The sequence below is a fragment of the Erpetoichthys calabaricus genome (assembly GCF_900747795.2).
Source record: "Erpetoichthys calabaricus chromosome 1 unlocalized genomic scaffold, fErpCal1.3 SUPER_1_unloc_11, whole genome shotgun sequence".
NCBI classification, from domain to species: domain Eukaryota; kingdom Metazoa; phylum Chordata; class Cladistia; order Polypteriformes; family Polypteridae; genus Erpetoichthys; species Erpetoichthys calabaricus.
In genome coordinates, this window is record NW_026261576.1 from 552,523 (window position 1) to 567,399 (window position 14,877).

The 14,877-nt window shown below is 41.1% G+C and overlaps 1 protein-coding gene across 2 annotated transcripts in view; it reads right to left on the minus strand.

Moving 5' to 3' along the window:
* LOC114644099 (zinc finger protein 664-like) overlaps positions 1–14,877 on the minus strand; it is a 428,098-nt gene that overhangs the window by 409,879 nt on the left and 3,342 nt on the right. The window contains exons 2-4 of one of the 2 annotated variants that reach the window (XM_051921628.1): positions 14,398–14,510; positions 13,959–14,274; positions 2,509–4,756 (exon numbers count right to left, since the gene is read on the minus strand). The exons of the other annotated variant lie outside the window; for it this stretch is intronic. Of the exons in view, the coding sequence (XP_051777588.1) occupies positions 3,822–4,756; positions 13,959–14,271 (1,248 nt within the window). The 5' untranslated portion in view covers positions 14,272–14,274; positions 14,398–14,510 and the 3' untranslated portion in view covers positions 2,509–3,821. Of the gene's footprint in view, positions 1–2,508; positions 4,757–13,958; positions 14,275–14,397; positions 14,511–14,877 lie in introns of those variants that run through there. 2 annotated transcript variants of the gene reach the window in all.

Genomic DNA, 14,877 nt, shown 5'->3' on the forward strand with positions numbered 1-14,877 from the left:
TTTAATGGGACGTAGTGCTGTGATGCCAAACTGCCCATAATGTTCAGGCCTTACGCCCTTTAATCAGTTCTGGCTTAGCCTGACTTATGTTCTTGAACTTTCTACAATCTCAGTGTTCCACCAGCGTTTTTTTGCAGACCAAAATGAAAACTTAAAAGTAGTTCACCAGAAGTAAAATAAAAGTGAAAAGATTTCCAAAGAGTAGAACGAAAGAATAGTGAGGATGAAGATCGTGTTGTCATTCTGATGTTCACCACACTTGTCTTTGTGTGTAACGTACACGCCACGGTGTGGAGTCGCCAAGTTAATTCATTAAAACCCAGTGGCTGTAGTGTTAGCTTAGACAAGAACATCAGCGTGTGTGTGTGTGTGTGTGTGTGTGTGTGTGTGTCTCTGAGTCCATCACTGTCTGCTCTTACACTGAGCCCCCTCACGTCGTCTGTCACCTCATCCTCTGGACAAATGTGGCAGTGCCAATCTAAACATTAAGCTAATGATGTGCCCGCCTGCTGCCCGTGCCCACCATGAACTGCCTGAGTTGAACCTGCAGCTGCTCAGTTTAAAATCGCAGGGCACTCGGGTGATAAATGAGATGGACATCAACTCGTCACATTTACTGTGCCACACGTACTCAAGTGAGGAGCTGTAAAGAACAATTGTGGCTCTCAGGGTAACTTTTGGGTTCTTTAAGTTTGATTTGTAAACATAAAAATGTCTCCCAGTTGTCACCCTCATTCCTGTTATGTTTGAATTTATTTTTTAAACTTCCTGAAGTATCTTTCACTGTGAGCCTTCACATTTTCGTTTATGTCATTCTGTCACCATTACAGATAAATTGTCCAATTTCTAATGAAGGTTTTGATGTCCTCTCTAGTAGTGTTGAGGTGCAGACTGAGCTTCCACAGCACGACGGTAGTTCAGCATGGGAGGCTCATCAGGTGACGTTTGAGGTGGTGACACAACTAAAGCAATGGTCCTGGGAGAGTCGGCACTCGATCTGGTCCTGGCACTTAATGGACAGGCTGTGCGGAAGCTTTGTGTGATCTCAGCTCAGTTGTGGACTGAGGAAGAAGAGCTGATGAAGATACTGCAGTGGTAATGTGGTGGAGCTCAGGTTTGAAAGAATGACCTGCCTGCCTGAAACACACGAGTGAAGAGAAGGAAAGGACTGACATTATGTGACAGAACGGTGACTCCATTAAAATGGAGCAGTCTGAGGTAACTGGGGTCCAGTAGTCAAAGAAAGGAAAGCAAGAAATGACACTTCTCATGTCACTCACAGCAGAGGACGACATCACGTCAATAAGGTAAGAAGCTGGGAGACATGCTGAACTCCTGTGTGACAATGGGAACCTCAGTCCTCGGATGTCACCACTTTTTGAAGAGGGGTGGTGATCTTCACAAGGATGATCACTTGGAGAGACTGCCCCTACGGCATGAAGGACAGTGTTGTACTGCACAAACGTGAGTGGGCTGCTGTGCTCCTCCGTAATCCAGAGGAGGGTAACTCATCATCAACATCATCATGGTCTCCAATAAGACCACAACCAGATGTGAAACACATAACAGTGTGTGATGTCCAGACACCCCTGCATGAAGGTGAAGACCACAAACAGGCTGTGGTACCAGGGCCTGACGTGAACGAGAGTGTCTTGTGCCCAGAGATACCCCTACATGAATAGGAGGGCAGCAAACCACAGAGTGTGGTACCTGAGGAACATCAGATTGAGTCACAGGAACAGAAGACATTTACCAAATGAGAACAGATAATTAAATCCATCAAGGTCACTTCTTTAGCTAATAGCTAAGATAATAAAAAGCTACTGTCTGTCTGTGAGTGTGTGGTCCCTCTGAGCAATCTGATTGGTCAGTTTGGCTCTGGTGGCTCACTGGTATGGGAGATGGACCTGATACTTTAGGGGTGCAAAGGTCAATTCCTGACTGACCCTTTTTTTGAACTTTTTTAATATATTTAAAAAAAAAAAAAAAAAAGTTAAAGCATTTCAACAAAAATGATGTTGGGACACTAAAATCTAATAGGGTGCAAGCGGAGTCGCCTTTAAAGAGGGGAAGCATTTGAAAGAATAGAAATGAAGTTGTCACAGCGGGTAGTGACGGCCATAGTGGAGAACCTTTTTTTTTTTTTTTGTCTATTATGTTGTTCAGTTATATTTCTTTTTGTCTGACTGCTGTAAGTAGGATGAGTTCATTCAAGTATGCAGCCCCTCAAGGTCACTCCGGACTTGAAGTATCAGGTATCTCTCTGTGTAACTTAATACAGGATGTCCATATATGGCCTTATTTATATTAGATGAACACGTCATCAGCTGTATGCTAAACATGCCTCGGTATATTCATACACTCCCGTTGTGAGGGACCGCTAGACGTTACTGGGCTGATCGAACCCCAGCTGGACTAACTCTTCAGATAGAAAGAGCAGCAGCCACACCAGAGAGTAGTGTGAACACCAATACGGACTCTGGAGAAAAGATAATAGAAATACTGAAATCAAATCAAATACCCTTTTATTGTCAATTCACTATATGTGCAGAACATACAGGAGAATCAAAATACGGTTTCTCTCTCAACTTCGTAGTACAATAAAATATAAAAAAGTATAGACGTATAACTAACATAAGAAAAATAACATTAGAACTTGTAAAGTAGACCTGTGTACAATGTGCAATAGTCATTAGTGCAAAAGCCACTTACAGTAAATTAATAAGCAGGGTTGCCTAAATGAGTCTGCCAATTTTAGTCAAATGCATTCTGTGTAACCAACTAGCAGAGCAATTCCAATTTTCTTTCCACACCTGACTGAATTATTTCAGATTTTTCTCTTTGTTATTTACAGTCTCTTTGGACTTTGCCTTTTTAGCATGAATTTTCATGTGTCTCTGAAGAGGAGTTTTCTGTATGAATGTTTTTCCACACTTAGAGCAACGGTATGGCTTTTCTCCTCTGTGAGTTCTTATGTGTCGATGAAGACTGAAGGATTGTATGAATCGCTTGCCACATTCAGAGCAACAATATGGCCGTAACCCAGAATGAATTCTGTTGTGTCTATGAAGGCTGCTGTTATCGGTGAATAGCTTGTCACAATCAGGAAACGAGTATGGCCTCTATCAAATGTGTGTTCTTATATGTCTATTATGACTGCCTCTTTGGGAGAATTTCTTGCCACATTCAGAACAGGCTTAACCTCTTAACCACCCTCTGCCGGATATATCCGGCATCGTAGCGTTATTGCTGACGCCTTACTGCCGGAATTATCCGGCACATTTGCCTGTGGTTATGTGAATGCCTGGCGCGTAGTATAACTGACAGTTTGGCGTAGGTATTATTACTACATTGTATTTTGACAACTCTGCGGTTGTATTGGCTTCTCATGTGATGTGATTCGAAAGTGAAAGCTGTGAATATGGCGAAACATAAACTGACTTCAAGTGAGGTTTTGCAGGCGATTTTGGACAATAATTCTGATCGTGATTGTAGCAGTTCTAAAGAAGATTTTAGCGACAATGATGATCAGCAACGTGCGCTGCATGATACTGTGAATGACGACGCATCGGATGATGGCGATGAGTGGGTGTATCCCCAGCATCTCAACTGGACTGCTGCCCGTTATCTGAGCCAGATAAGAAAGATCCAAACCGTGACCGCTTGTTCAAGCTACGTCCTTTGATTGACCATTTATTTGAAACATTTCAGCAGGTATTTCAGCAGGTAAATACTGCTTGAATAAATGTAAAGTAAAAATACGAAAATTGTTCAGATTTCTCCTGGCATGGGGAATATTTAGGAAGTTGGCGGTTAAAGGGTTAAGGATGGTCTTTATTGTGGACTCTTGCATGACGCAGAAGATTGCTTGTGTTGGAAAATCTTTTGCCACATTCAGGACAGCAATAGGGCTTCTCACCAGTGTGACCTCTTAAATGCCTCAAATGATTACTGCTACTTGAAAATCGTTTGCCACATTCAAAACAGGAAAATGGCTGTTCTCCTGTGTGCAATCTCATGTGTTGCTGAAGATGGCCTGTTTGTGAGAACCGTTTGCCACATTCAGAACAGGAAAATGGCTGTTCTCCTGTGTGCACTCTCATGTGTGTCTGAAGATGGCTTGTTTTTGAGAACCGTTTGCCACATTCAGAACAACAATATGGTTTCTCTCCAGTGTGAATTCTTTTGTGTTTGCAAAGACTGCTCCTGTTAAAGAAATGCCCAGCATGTGGTAAACAATGACATAAACCCTGTCCTCCATGACCAATCATGTGTGTCTGAAGGTGGCTCACTTGTGAGAATCGTTTGCCACGTTTAGACAAATGTGGTTTCTCTACAATGGAAATTGTGGTATGGCTGTGTTTTGAAGAGTTCTTAACACATTCAGAACGTTGGTATGGCTCCATCCCTGTATTATCTTCTCTGCATTTCTTAGGCATGTGACTATCTGAGAATTGTCTCCCACCTTCAAGACAGTGATACAGTTTCTTACTCCCATGAATCCCTCCATTATCTTTAGAATTCAATTTGTATTTAAATGTTCTCACACACTGTTGGCGGATTGGATTTATATTGTACACTCCTTGAGATTTGATGGCATCGATCCTTGTTAGCTTCACAACAGGCTGAAATCTAGGGTGCTGAGAGGCCGTTACCAAGTTCTTTGTTGCAGATGCCAGTTTCTTCCTATTCTTATCAGGTTGTTTAATTTGTGGACGACTCTGAAGAAAGGACAAGTTGTCATTCTCTTGAAAATCTACAGAAATAAAAATGAGTTAAAGTTTTAAATGACCAATATTTAAAATAAAATAGCACTACAAGAGAATATTCAGTGTTTAACAGTATATGCCTTTTGCAACCCACTTTACAAAAGCATGCTAATGGAGTTAACACTTCAACAATCCCAACATTTGCAGACTGAATTAACAAACACATGAAGGCATATTAGGATGCAGTTACCATGGACCAGGAACAAGCCATGAGCAACTATCATTAATGGCTTGGTGATGACTTGAAAAAGAAAGAGCAACTAGGGCAGCAAGGGTGGCCAACATGTCCTGCAGACCTTTTAGAGAAGACCCGATATAGAAATGTCAAGGATAATAAAGCCAGTACATCTACATGCACAGTGACATTGACATTACCATGGACTCATTACATCAGTTATGGTCCCTATGACCACTCCACCTTGTTTGGATAATTGTGCTAATTGAGGAGCTAATTTACTGGAATAAGTATGAACTCCCGCAGTGGGCAATCAAAATTATTAGACAGTAAGCCACATCGTATATTTATATACTTCTTCTCTCGGCTGCTCCCGTTAGGGGTTGCCACAGCGGATCACCTTCATCCATATCTTTCTGTCCTGTGCATCTTGTTCTGTTACACTAATCACCTGCATGTCCTCTCTCACCACATCCATAAACCTTCTCTTGGGCCTTCCTTGTTTCCTCTTCCCTGGCAGCTCTATCCTTAGCATCCTTCTCCCAATATATCCAGCATCTCTCCTCTGCATATGTCCAAACCAACGCAATCTCGCCTCTCTGACATTGTCTCCCAACCGTCCAACTTGATCTGACCCTGTAATGTCCTCATTTCTAATCCTACCCATCCTCGTCACAATCAGTGCAAATCTTAGCATCTTTAACTCTGCTACCTCCAGCTCTGTCTCCTGCTTTCTGATCGGTGCCACCATCTCCAACCCATATAACATAGCTGGTCTCACTACCGCCCTGTAGACCTTCCCTTTCACTCTTGCTGATACCCATCTGACACAAATCACTCCTGACACTATTCTCCACCCATTCCACCCTGCCAGCACTCTCTTCTTCACCTCTCATCCACAATCCCCGTTATTCTGTACTGTTGATCCAAAGTATTTAAACTCCTCCACCTTCGCCAACTCTGTTCCCCTCATCCTCACCATTACAATGACCTCCCTCTCATTTACACACATGAATTCTGTTTTGTTCCTACTGACCTTCATTCCTCTCCTCTCTAGAGCATATCTCCACCTCTCCAAGGTCTCCTCAACCTGCTCCTTACTATTGTTACAGATCACAATGTCATCAGCAAACATCATAGTCCACAGGAACTCCTGTCTAATCTGGTCTGTCAACCTGTCCATCACCATTGCAAATAAGAAAGGGCTCAGAGCTGATCCCTGATGTAATCCCACCTCCACGTTGAATGCATCCGTCACTCCTACCGCAGACCTCAGAAAGCAGGAGACAGAGCTGGAGGTGGCAGAGTTAAAGATGCTAAGATTTGCATTGGGGGTGACGAGGATGGACAGGATTAGGAATGAGAACATTAGAAGGTCAGCTCAAGTTGGACGGTTGAGAGACAAATTCAGAGAGGCGACATTGCGTTTTGAAAGTTTTGAAAGACCCTAACGTCTTACTGTCTACCCCACTACTTGGTAGCTTATTCCAAGTTTCTATCGTTCTTTGTGTAAAGAAAAACTTCCTAATGTTTGTGCGAAATTTACCCTTAACAAGTTTCCAACTGTGTCCCCGTGTTCTTGATGAACTCATTTTAAAATAACAGTCTCGATCCACTGCACTAATTCCCTTCATAATTTTAAACACTTCAATCATTTCACCTCTTAATCTTCTTTTGATTAAACTGTAAAGGCTCAGCTCTTTTAATCTTTTCTCATAATTCAACCCCTGTAGCCCTGGAATCAGCCTAGTCGCTCTTCTCTGGACCTTTTCTAGTGCTGCTATGTCCTTTTTGTAGCCTGGAGACCAAAACTGCACACAGTACTCAAGATGAGGTCTCACCAGTGCATTATAAAGGTTGAGCAGAACCTCCTTGGACTTGTACTCCACACATTGTGCTATATATCCTAACATTCTGTTAGCCTTCTTAATGGCTTCTGAACACTGTCGGGAAATCGATAGCTTAGAGTCCACGATGACTCCTAAATCCTTCTCATAAGGTGTACTCTCGATTTTCCGACCGCCCATTGTGTATTCAAACCTAACATTTTTACTTCCAATGTGTAATACTTTACATTTACTGACATTAAATTTCATCTGCCACAAATCTGCCCAAGCCTGCTGTCCAAGTCCTTCTGTAATGATAGAACGGATTCCAAATTATCTGCTAATCCACCTATCTTGGTATCATCTGTAAACTTAACCAGCTTGTTACTTATATTACTATCTAAATCATTTATATATATTAAAAATAGCAGTGGCCCTAGCACTGACCCCTGTGGAACACCACTCTTAACATCGGCCAGTTCTGATGAGGTTCCTTGCACCATCACCCTCTGCTTCCTGTGTCTGAGCCAATTCTGCACCCATCTACAAACATCACCCTGAACTCCCACCTCTTTTAATTTGATGCCCAACCTCTCATGTGGCACCTTATCAAATGCTTTCTGAAAGTCCAGATAAATAATATCATAAGCTCCACTTTGATCGTATCCTTTTGTTGCCTCCTCATAGAATTCCAGCATGTTGGTAAAACACGACCTCCCTCTTCTGAACCCATGCTGACTGCTTAGAATAACTCCTGTCCTTGCCAGGTGTTGCTCGATCTTATCCTTAATAATTCCTTCCATTAATTTTCCTGTGATGCATGTTAAGCTTACTGGCCTATAGTTGCTTGGATCTGCCCTGTCACCCTTTTTATATAATGGGATGATATTTGCCATTTTCCAGTCCTTCGGAATCTCTGCAGAGCGCAGTGACTTCCTAAAAATATGCGTCAAGGGTTTATATCTGTACTCACTAGCCTCCTTAAGAACACGAGGATAAATATTATCTGGTCCTGGTGATTTGTTCGATTTCAGCTTACTTAATCTGAGCAGTACTTCTCCCTCTACAATTTCCAAATCCCTCAGTACCTCCTTAGTAGTCCCTGTTACTGCTGTGAGGTTATCCACGTGCTCACTTGTAAACACCTCAGAAAAATGTAAGTTTAGGGCTTCCGCTATTTCACTGTCTGTATCTTTTAATTCCCCTTTACTATTCCTGATGCACTTGACCTCCTCCTTGACTGTTCTTTTACTACTAAAATACTGAAAGAAGTCTTCTTTCACCTTATCTGCTATATTCCTCTCCAACTGTCTTTTAGCCTCCCTGATATCCTTCTTAATGGTTGCCCTCATGTTCTCATACGCTCTACAATTCACTTTGCAGTCATTAGTCTTATATGCCTTATAAAGCAGTTTTTTCCTTTGCGACTTCTTTTTTAAATCTTTATTAATCCACCGTGGAGTTTTTTTTCATTTCCTATTAATTCCAAATTTAGGTATGTATCTGTCCTGCATTACATGTAAAACATTTTTAAACCTGTTCCACTGCTCTTCGACTGTCTCCACACTTAAAAGCTTATCCCAGTGTATCCTACTTAGACTTTGTCACATCTGCTCAAAATTAGCCCTACCAAAGTTCAACATAACAATTTTAGTCTTTGCATCTGCACTGAGAATTGTATTACATTATGGTCACTTGACCCTAGTGGTCCAATCACCTCTACACTCTCAATTCTATCCTGATTATTACAAAATACTAAATCCAGACAGGCTTCACCCCGTGTTGGTGCTTTAAAATGCTGTGTTAAAAAACAGTCATTGATTACTTCTAAAAACTCCTGCTCTTGTGCTCCTCCATCTGTAAGGTTATCCCAGTTAATATTTAGATAATTAAAGTCCCCCATGACTATAATATCTCCCTGTAAACTTGCCTTTTTGATATTACTAAAAAGATGCGTGTTGAAATTACTGTCTGAATTGGGTGGTCTATAACACACTCCTATAATAAGACCCCTTTCCCTAATATTTTCCAGGCGAAGCCACATGTCCTCACTACGATGGGGCTCATCATCCAACTGAAGAAGACTTACATTTAAATCCTGCTTGGCATAAACAGCAACCCCACCTCCTTTTCTGTTCTGTTTAGTCTTCCTAAAAAATGTGTATCCCTCTATGTTACACTCATCCCCATCTTTGTTATTTAGCCAGGTTTCCGTTATTGCTATAATATCATAATTATGCTCTGCTACATATAACTCCAACTCACTTACCTTATTTTTGATACTTCTAGCATTAAGGCAAGCTATTTTTAATGTATTACTCCTTCTACATTTAAATGTTTGTTTAGAATTTACATTACTATGCATTCTTGTTTCTACACCATTGTTTGTTCTTCCATGTAAACCTGGCCTGTCCTAAACTCCCCGCCCCCCCCCCCCCAATCCTCGACTAGCCTACACATACGCCTCCCCAATACATTGGTGCCCCTCCAGTTCAGATGTAACCCTTCACGGCGGAACAGGTCCCATCTGTTCCAAAAGGAGTCCCAATGCCCCATAAACCTATACCCTTCTACCCTGCACCAAGATTTGAGCCACACGTTAAGCCTTCTAATCTCCTCAATCTTACCTGGACTGGCGCGTGGCACAGGCAGAACTTAGGAGAAGACTACCTTGTCAGTTCTGCTCCTCAGCTTAGCACCTAACTCTTTGAATTTGGATCGCCAAACTGACAGACTACCCTTATGTATGTCATTTGTTCCAACATGGACAATGACAACTGGACCCACCCCCGCTCTGGCCAAGAGCCTATCCACCCTTCCAGGGAGGTCTCCCACCTGTGCTCCCAGAAGGCAACACACCATGCAAGACTCTCTCTCTCTGGAGCACACCTGCGCTTCAATCCCCCTAATGATTGAGTCCCCAACTATCACTACCTCTCTCTTTTTGGGAATTGGTTTTGAGGTGGCCCATTGGGACTCCTCATCCCTGCCTACCACCTCAGAATTATCAGAGACACCATCCAGCTCCGCAAGGACATGATAACGGTTTGCCACTTCTAATTCTGGGGTTGATGCCCCCAGACAGTGTGCACCCTTTGCCTTATGCCTTGTGACCGTGACCCACCTGTTTCTACCTGTCTGGTCTGGAATCTCCTCCCGCACCACCTTGGGGGTGCACACTATCTCTCTAAAGGACACCTGGGCCAAGTCCACCAATTCTCTATTACAACGCAGTTCAGCCAACTCCTCCTCCATTTCAGCGACCCTGAACTCGACGTGCTGGATCAGCTGACATCTCTTGCAGATGTAGCCCTCATAGACAACTGGCTCTTCCAAACCATCATCTAAAAAGTCCAACATCCAACAGGACTTGCATTGCACGGGCCTCATTATTAAAATTTGATTTGGGATTAGTAAACTGCCTTAAGTTTTTTTTTTTAAATTAAATTTCTCCTTCTTTCAGCTGCTCTTTAACTTAAATGGTATAACTACGATCTACTACAGATATTTTACACCTTTTCCCCTTAAGCTCCTGTACTGTTCTCCCTCTCAGCTGCCTGCTATTTGTCTTTCTACGAGGTTAACTTTACTTTTCTCTGTCTCTTCTCCTACCTTTGCGCTCCTCTTTCTTATAAGCTCTCCACTCGCACTGTTTGTATTAACCCGTATTAATGAACCCTTACGCTGTCGACCACTTACTGTTCTACCTCTGGACCGCTAAGGACTGTTTAATCTAAAATAAACAAAATAAATAAAACTTTACTACCTTGTTTGCTCCTACAGCCGCTTGTGCCTGCTCGGTGTCTTAACGCTGGCCGCTTACCTGCGCACTGCTGAGCCTTTTACTGCTTTGAAGTCAGCAGCAGCCTTTTTTTCTTTTCCTTTTCCTTTAAACTAAGGAAACGCTGTTATGACGACGTGGTTATTTGCTTACAAATGTCGATATCAGTTACTGCTGCTTTCTACCCTACCTCCTCGATGCTAATTTCAATACAGATAACAAGAACAAAAACAAAAACAGGTACAAGTAACTTTTCCAAGCGCACCTCCAAACACCCAGCTACTTTTGCTCTTGTGTGGGCAAAAAAACAAGCAAAAAAAAACACTTCTAAAGGGAAAAAAGCTTTAAAAATTACCACACGGTTCCTTAGCGGCAACCAAAACCCAAGTTTTAAGAGCAAAATGTATTTTTTTATTTAAATCTCACACCACAGAACAGACCAAAAACTCTCAACAGCTTCTAGCGTTTGCAAAGCACACATCAGCACAAAGCACACGTCAGCCACATCACTGCTGTGTCTGAGTATAGCAGAGTGGCAGATCACGCTACAATAAATAAGTGTGCCATTCCTGTTTCAAGCTGAATAAAGCTGGTTTTGCTAAAGTACTGAGACTCAGCCTCGTGTTTTGGGGTGCAAGACAGGGACTTATAGTGCGACTCTGATCTTTTCGGATTTGCTTCTGTGTCGCTTCACTGCAGCGCTATGAGCCTGTTGTTACCCTGCCCCGGCAATGGACAAACAATCTTCAACAGATGCTGCAATCGCACTTCGGGACGCACCTCAGCGTGTCGTTCCAGTTGGGTGGGGAGGGTCTCAAGAGTTCAGAAACATCACAATACGAAGAAGGATGATTCGGCTCCTGATTGATAATTGTGTTGTCCACAACATGCTTCCAAATTTAGATAATGTTCGCGTTGAATTCCTCCCACCTAACTGCACAGCAGTGCTTCAGCCATTGGATTTGGGCATCATTTTCACCCTGAAAGTGTTTTATCACAAGGAAATGCTGAGAAAAATTATCGTCAGCATAATTTGTAGGCAGGAGGAGATTAAAAATTAACGCAAAAGAAGCTATGGAAATGATTGCAAATGCCTGGACGCAAGTTAAAGAAAGCAGTATAGTAACAAATACAGAATCTCATTACAACGAAATATTTTTAGGTCCCTAGGAGTTCGTTGTAACGGAATTTTACCTGTATATTCTTACCATTAATTGATAATATAATGACAGAGGTTGAGTCTGCCCAAAATAAAAGCAAATATTGGAACTGTGTCATCTGACCACAGAATTTAAAGATACTTCAGCCAAATTTTTGTTGGAAAAGTATGCATGAAGATATTTGGGATTATACAAGCTACATGTTGGACTGCTCCGGTACCATTCCGTTCTTGGGAGCAGTAAACCATGGACTTTATTACTGATATGCCTTGAGTTTTGAAATGTGTGCATCTTATTCCCTTCTACTAAACACCTGGCAGGTGTCTTTCTATAGGGTGGTCCAGATCTAATTATGCAATTTTCATTACACTATAACTTAAGTGTATTACATAGAAAATCACCCGAAAAATACTGGACCATCGAGAAGTGTGCAAACTGACGACATGAAGAATCGTCTTTGTGCTGAACTGGAATCGTCCCTCCATAAATCAAAGTCATCCAGATGATCTGGATCTGCATAATTAGATCTGGACCACCCTGTAGAAAAGACTGATAGTATCTATGGTTTTCTGTATCAAGATGTATCAAACCGTGGTCTTCCATTTACTTCTCGCTTCTAGAAACTATTCTGTCAGAGATTTGGTTGTTCTATAAAACATAAAATGTTTGGTTATCAGCCAGAAGCTAATGGGCAAATGTAAAGAATTAACAGAGGCCTACAGAAACACTTGTGCTGTTTGATTGGTCCTAATCAAGATGACTGCGTTGATTTTCTACCCATTGCTGACTCTGATAGGAATGTACCAGTTCACTCTGCTCCTACAATGTCACCATTTGAGTGCCTGTATGGTTGTCATTCTAGATTCCTTGAGTCACCTTCCTCTCCACTTTTCCATCTGTTTTTAAATAATTACATATTTAACAGTTTTGTGAAAAGCTGAATTTGGCTCAAAAACTTTTTGAAAACCTCTTGGCCAAATGATGTCCTGATTGCAAATATAAGGCTACTCCTATCGTTAAAGTTGGGCAAAAGGTACGGCTAGAGACCCAAGACATCAGTCTACATAGTGACCCTTTTAAAACTGATAAAGCACCAGAATAGTATTTATTTTGAGAAGATCATGCTTTTAATTCTGACATTTTCCTTCACTCCATGTTTGTCTTCATATTTGATTTTCATTGACAGATACTGTTCTGTTCCATTTATGTTAATCAGTTTGAAATGGCTTTGTTTTCCTGTCTGTTTTAACTCATTATGTGATTAATCATTTGTAAAATGTTTCATTAGATCATACCTGTGAATTTATTAGAGCCACCACTCAGTGAGCAGGACTACAAAGTAAAAATTACCTGAACTGAATAATTTTTTTCTATTGCTCTAAAATGGACGAGAATTTCAAAAAGATTTGAAGTACTGTACCAATTTGTATTTTCAAAAACTTCAAAAATAAAAAAGTCACCACATCACAAAGATCAGCCCCTGTTCATATGGGGCAACTGAATTGACAGAAAACATGAAATGGCTAAAAACTTCAAAATCCTTTAAAAGTCATTTCATAGAATGTTTCACACATTTTAGATGAAATCCTGCTTTATTTAATAATTATGTTTGTGTCACTTCAAGAAAAGAAAAAAACTCAGTAAAGTTCAGTGGACCAGTTTTCTTCACATTCACAAAGTCTTTGCAATTTCAGAATATATAATGATAAATGTGAACAGGACTGGTTTATCCATTCACAGGTTTGCACTCCACTGATGCACAGAGATTCTTGCACACAGGCAGACGTGAAACACTTTCATTCAGAGGGGTCTAAATTGTGCAAATTTATTGAACAGTCAAATGGGTGACATGTCTACTCCACAATACTACATATGGAGAAAGTAAAAAGGCAATACATTATTGTTTGAAAGGGTTTCTTTAAAGAAAGCTAGAAACAAACAGATTTGACTTTTCTTTAATTTGTCTAAAATCTATTAAAAGGTTTTCTTCATAATAAAGACATTCAGCTAGTGATTATTATTAAAAAGAGATACGACCCAAACCAAGGAAATTGTGAACTGAAAAAATTGCAAGAACAACTCAGCCAGGCCTCCTCATTTCAATCCAAAGGATTAATTGTTTCTGTTCCTTATACTTTAAAAATGAAACCCGCATTTTTAAAAAGCCTTTGTTTCTAAGCAGAGTGAAAATGCAAGAAAGCACCCTTCAGGTAAATCATAACTGCCTTATTTTATTTTAGCACATACCTTCTCCAGTTTGATTTGGACACAATTTCTTCTCGGGCCTCACTGTGTTAGTCTTTGAGGATTCTGACGGCTTGTGGGCATTACTGTCCTTCAAGTAGCAGCGTCTGCCCAAACTGGAGCCCAATCTGTTTAAGTCTTCATCTGGGCCCATATATTGAGGATTACAGTCTCTCACCTTGATACGGTTTATGATTTTGCGGGGTCTCTGAATGTTAGTCCTACCCTTTCTTTTGTTCCTCTTTTCAGAGACATCCTCTTCATGTTGACATTCTTTCTCCAAACTCTTCTGGCCAGCTGGATACATTTTTGGCATCTTCTATACACAGAAAAAGAACACAGGGTTTAATTAATTCAGAAGTGCAATACAAATGTAACACATTTAAGTCCCATTTTTCTATGTCCTCATCAGTTAAGAAAGAAGCTAAGTCAAGTTACTCACCGAGACCACATGGGCAGAGTAAGTAATCAATCTTCATACCAGGTGACCAGATATGAAACAGTCTCCGGGAGTGTGTCATGCCTTTACGACACACCATTATGACTCGGCACCATCTGTTGATATTAGGGATGTTATGATATTAGAACTTTTGTATGTGATATACTAATATAACACAATTTTACAATGCTGGATACCCTTTGATACGACAGCAAACACAGAAATCCTATCCATTCCCTAACCCCCCCCAACACCCCCCCCCCCCCCATTAAAGAAGTACTGGTATTCATAAATCTCAAAATATAATGCAAGCCTTGAAATGTAATGTGGGGCAGAGATGGAGACCCCCAGTGCAATAGCACAAGGTAGGGTTTACAATCTTGGTGGGAGTTTCAGCACAGAGTTTATAAAGAATGATATATCATGAAGTGTCTGATTTATCTTAGCATGTGCACATTTCTAATCATTCTCGGACAGTAGTTG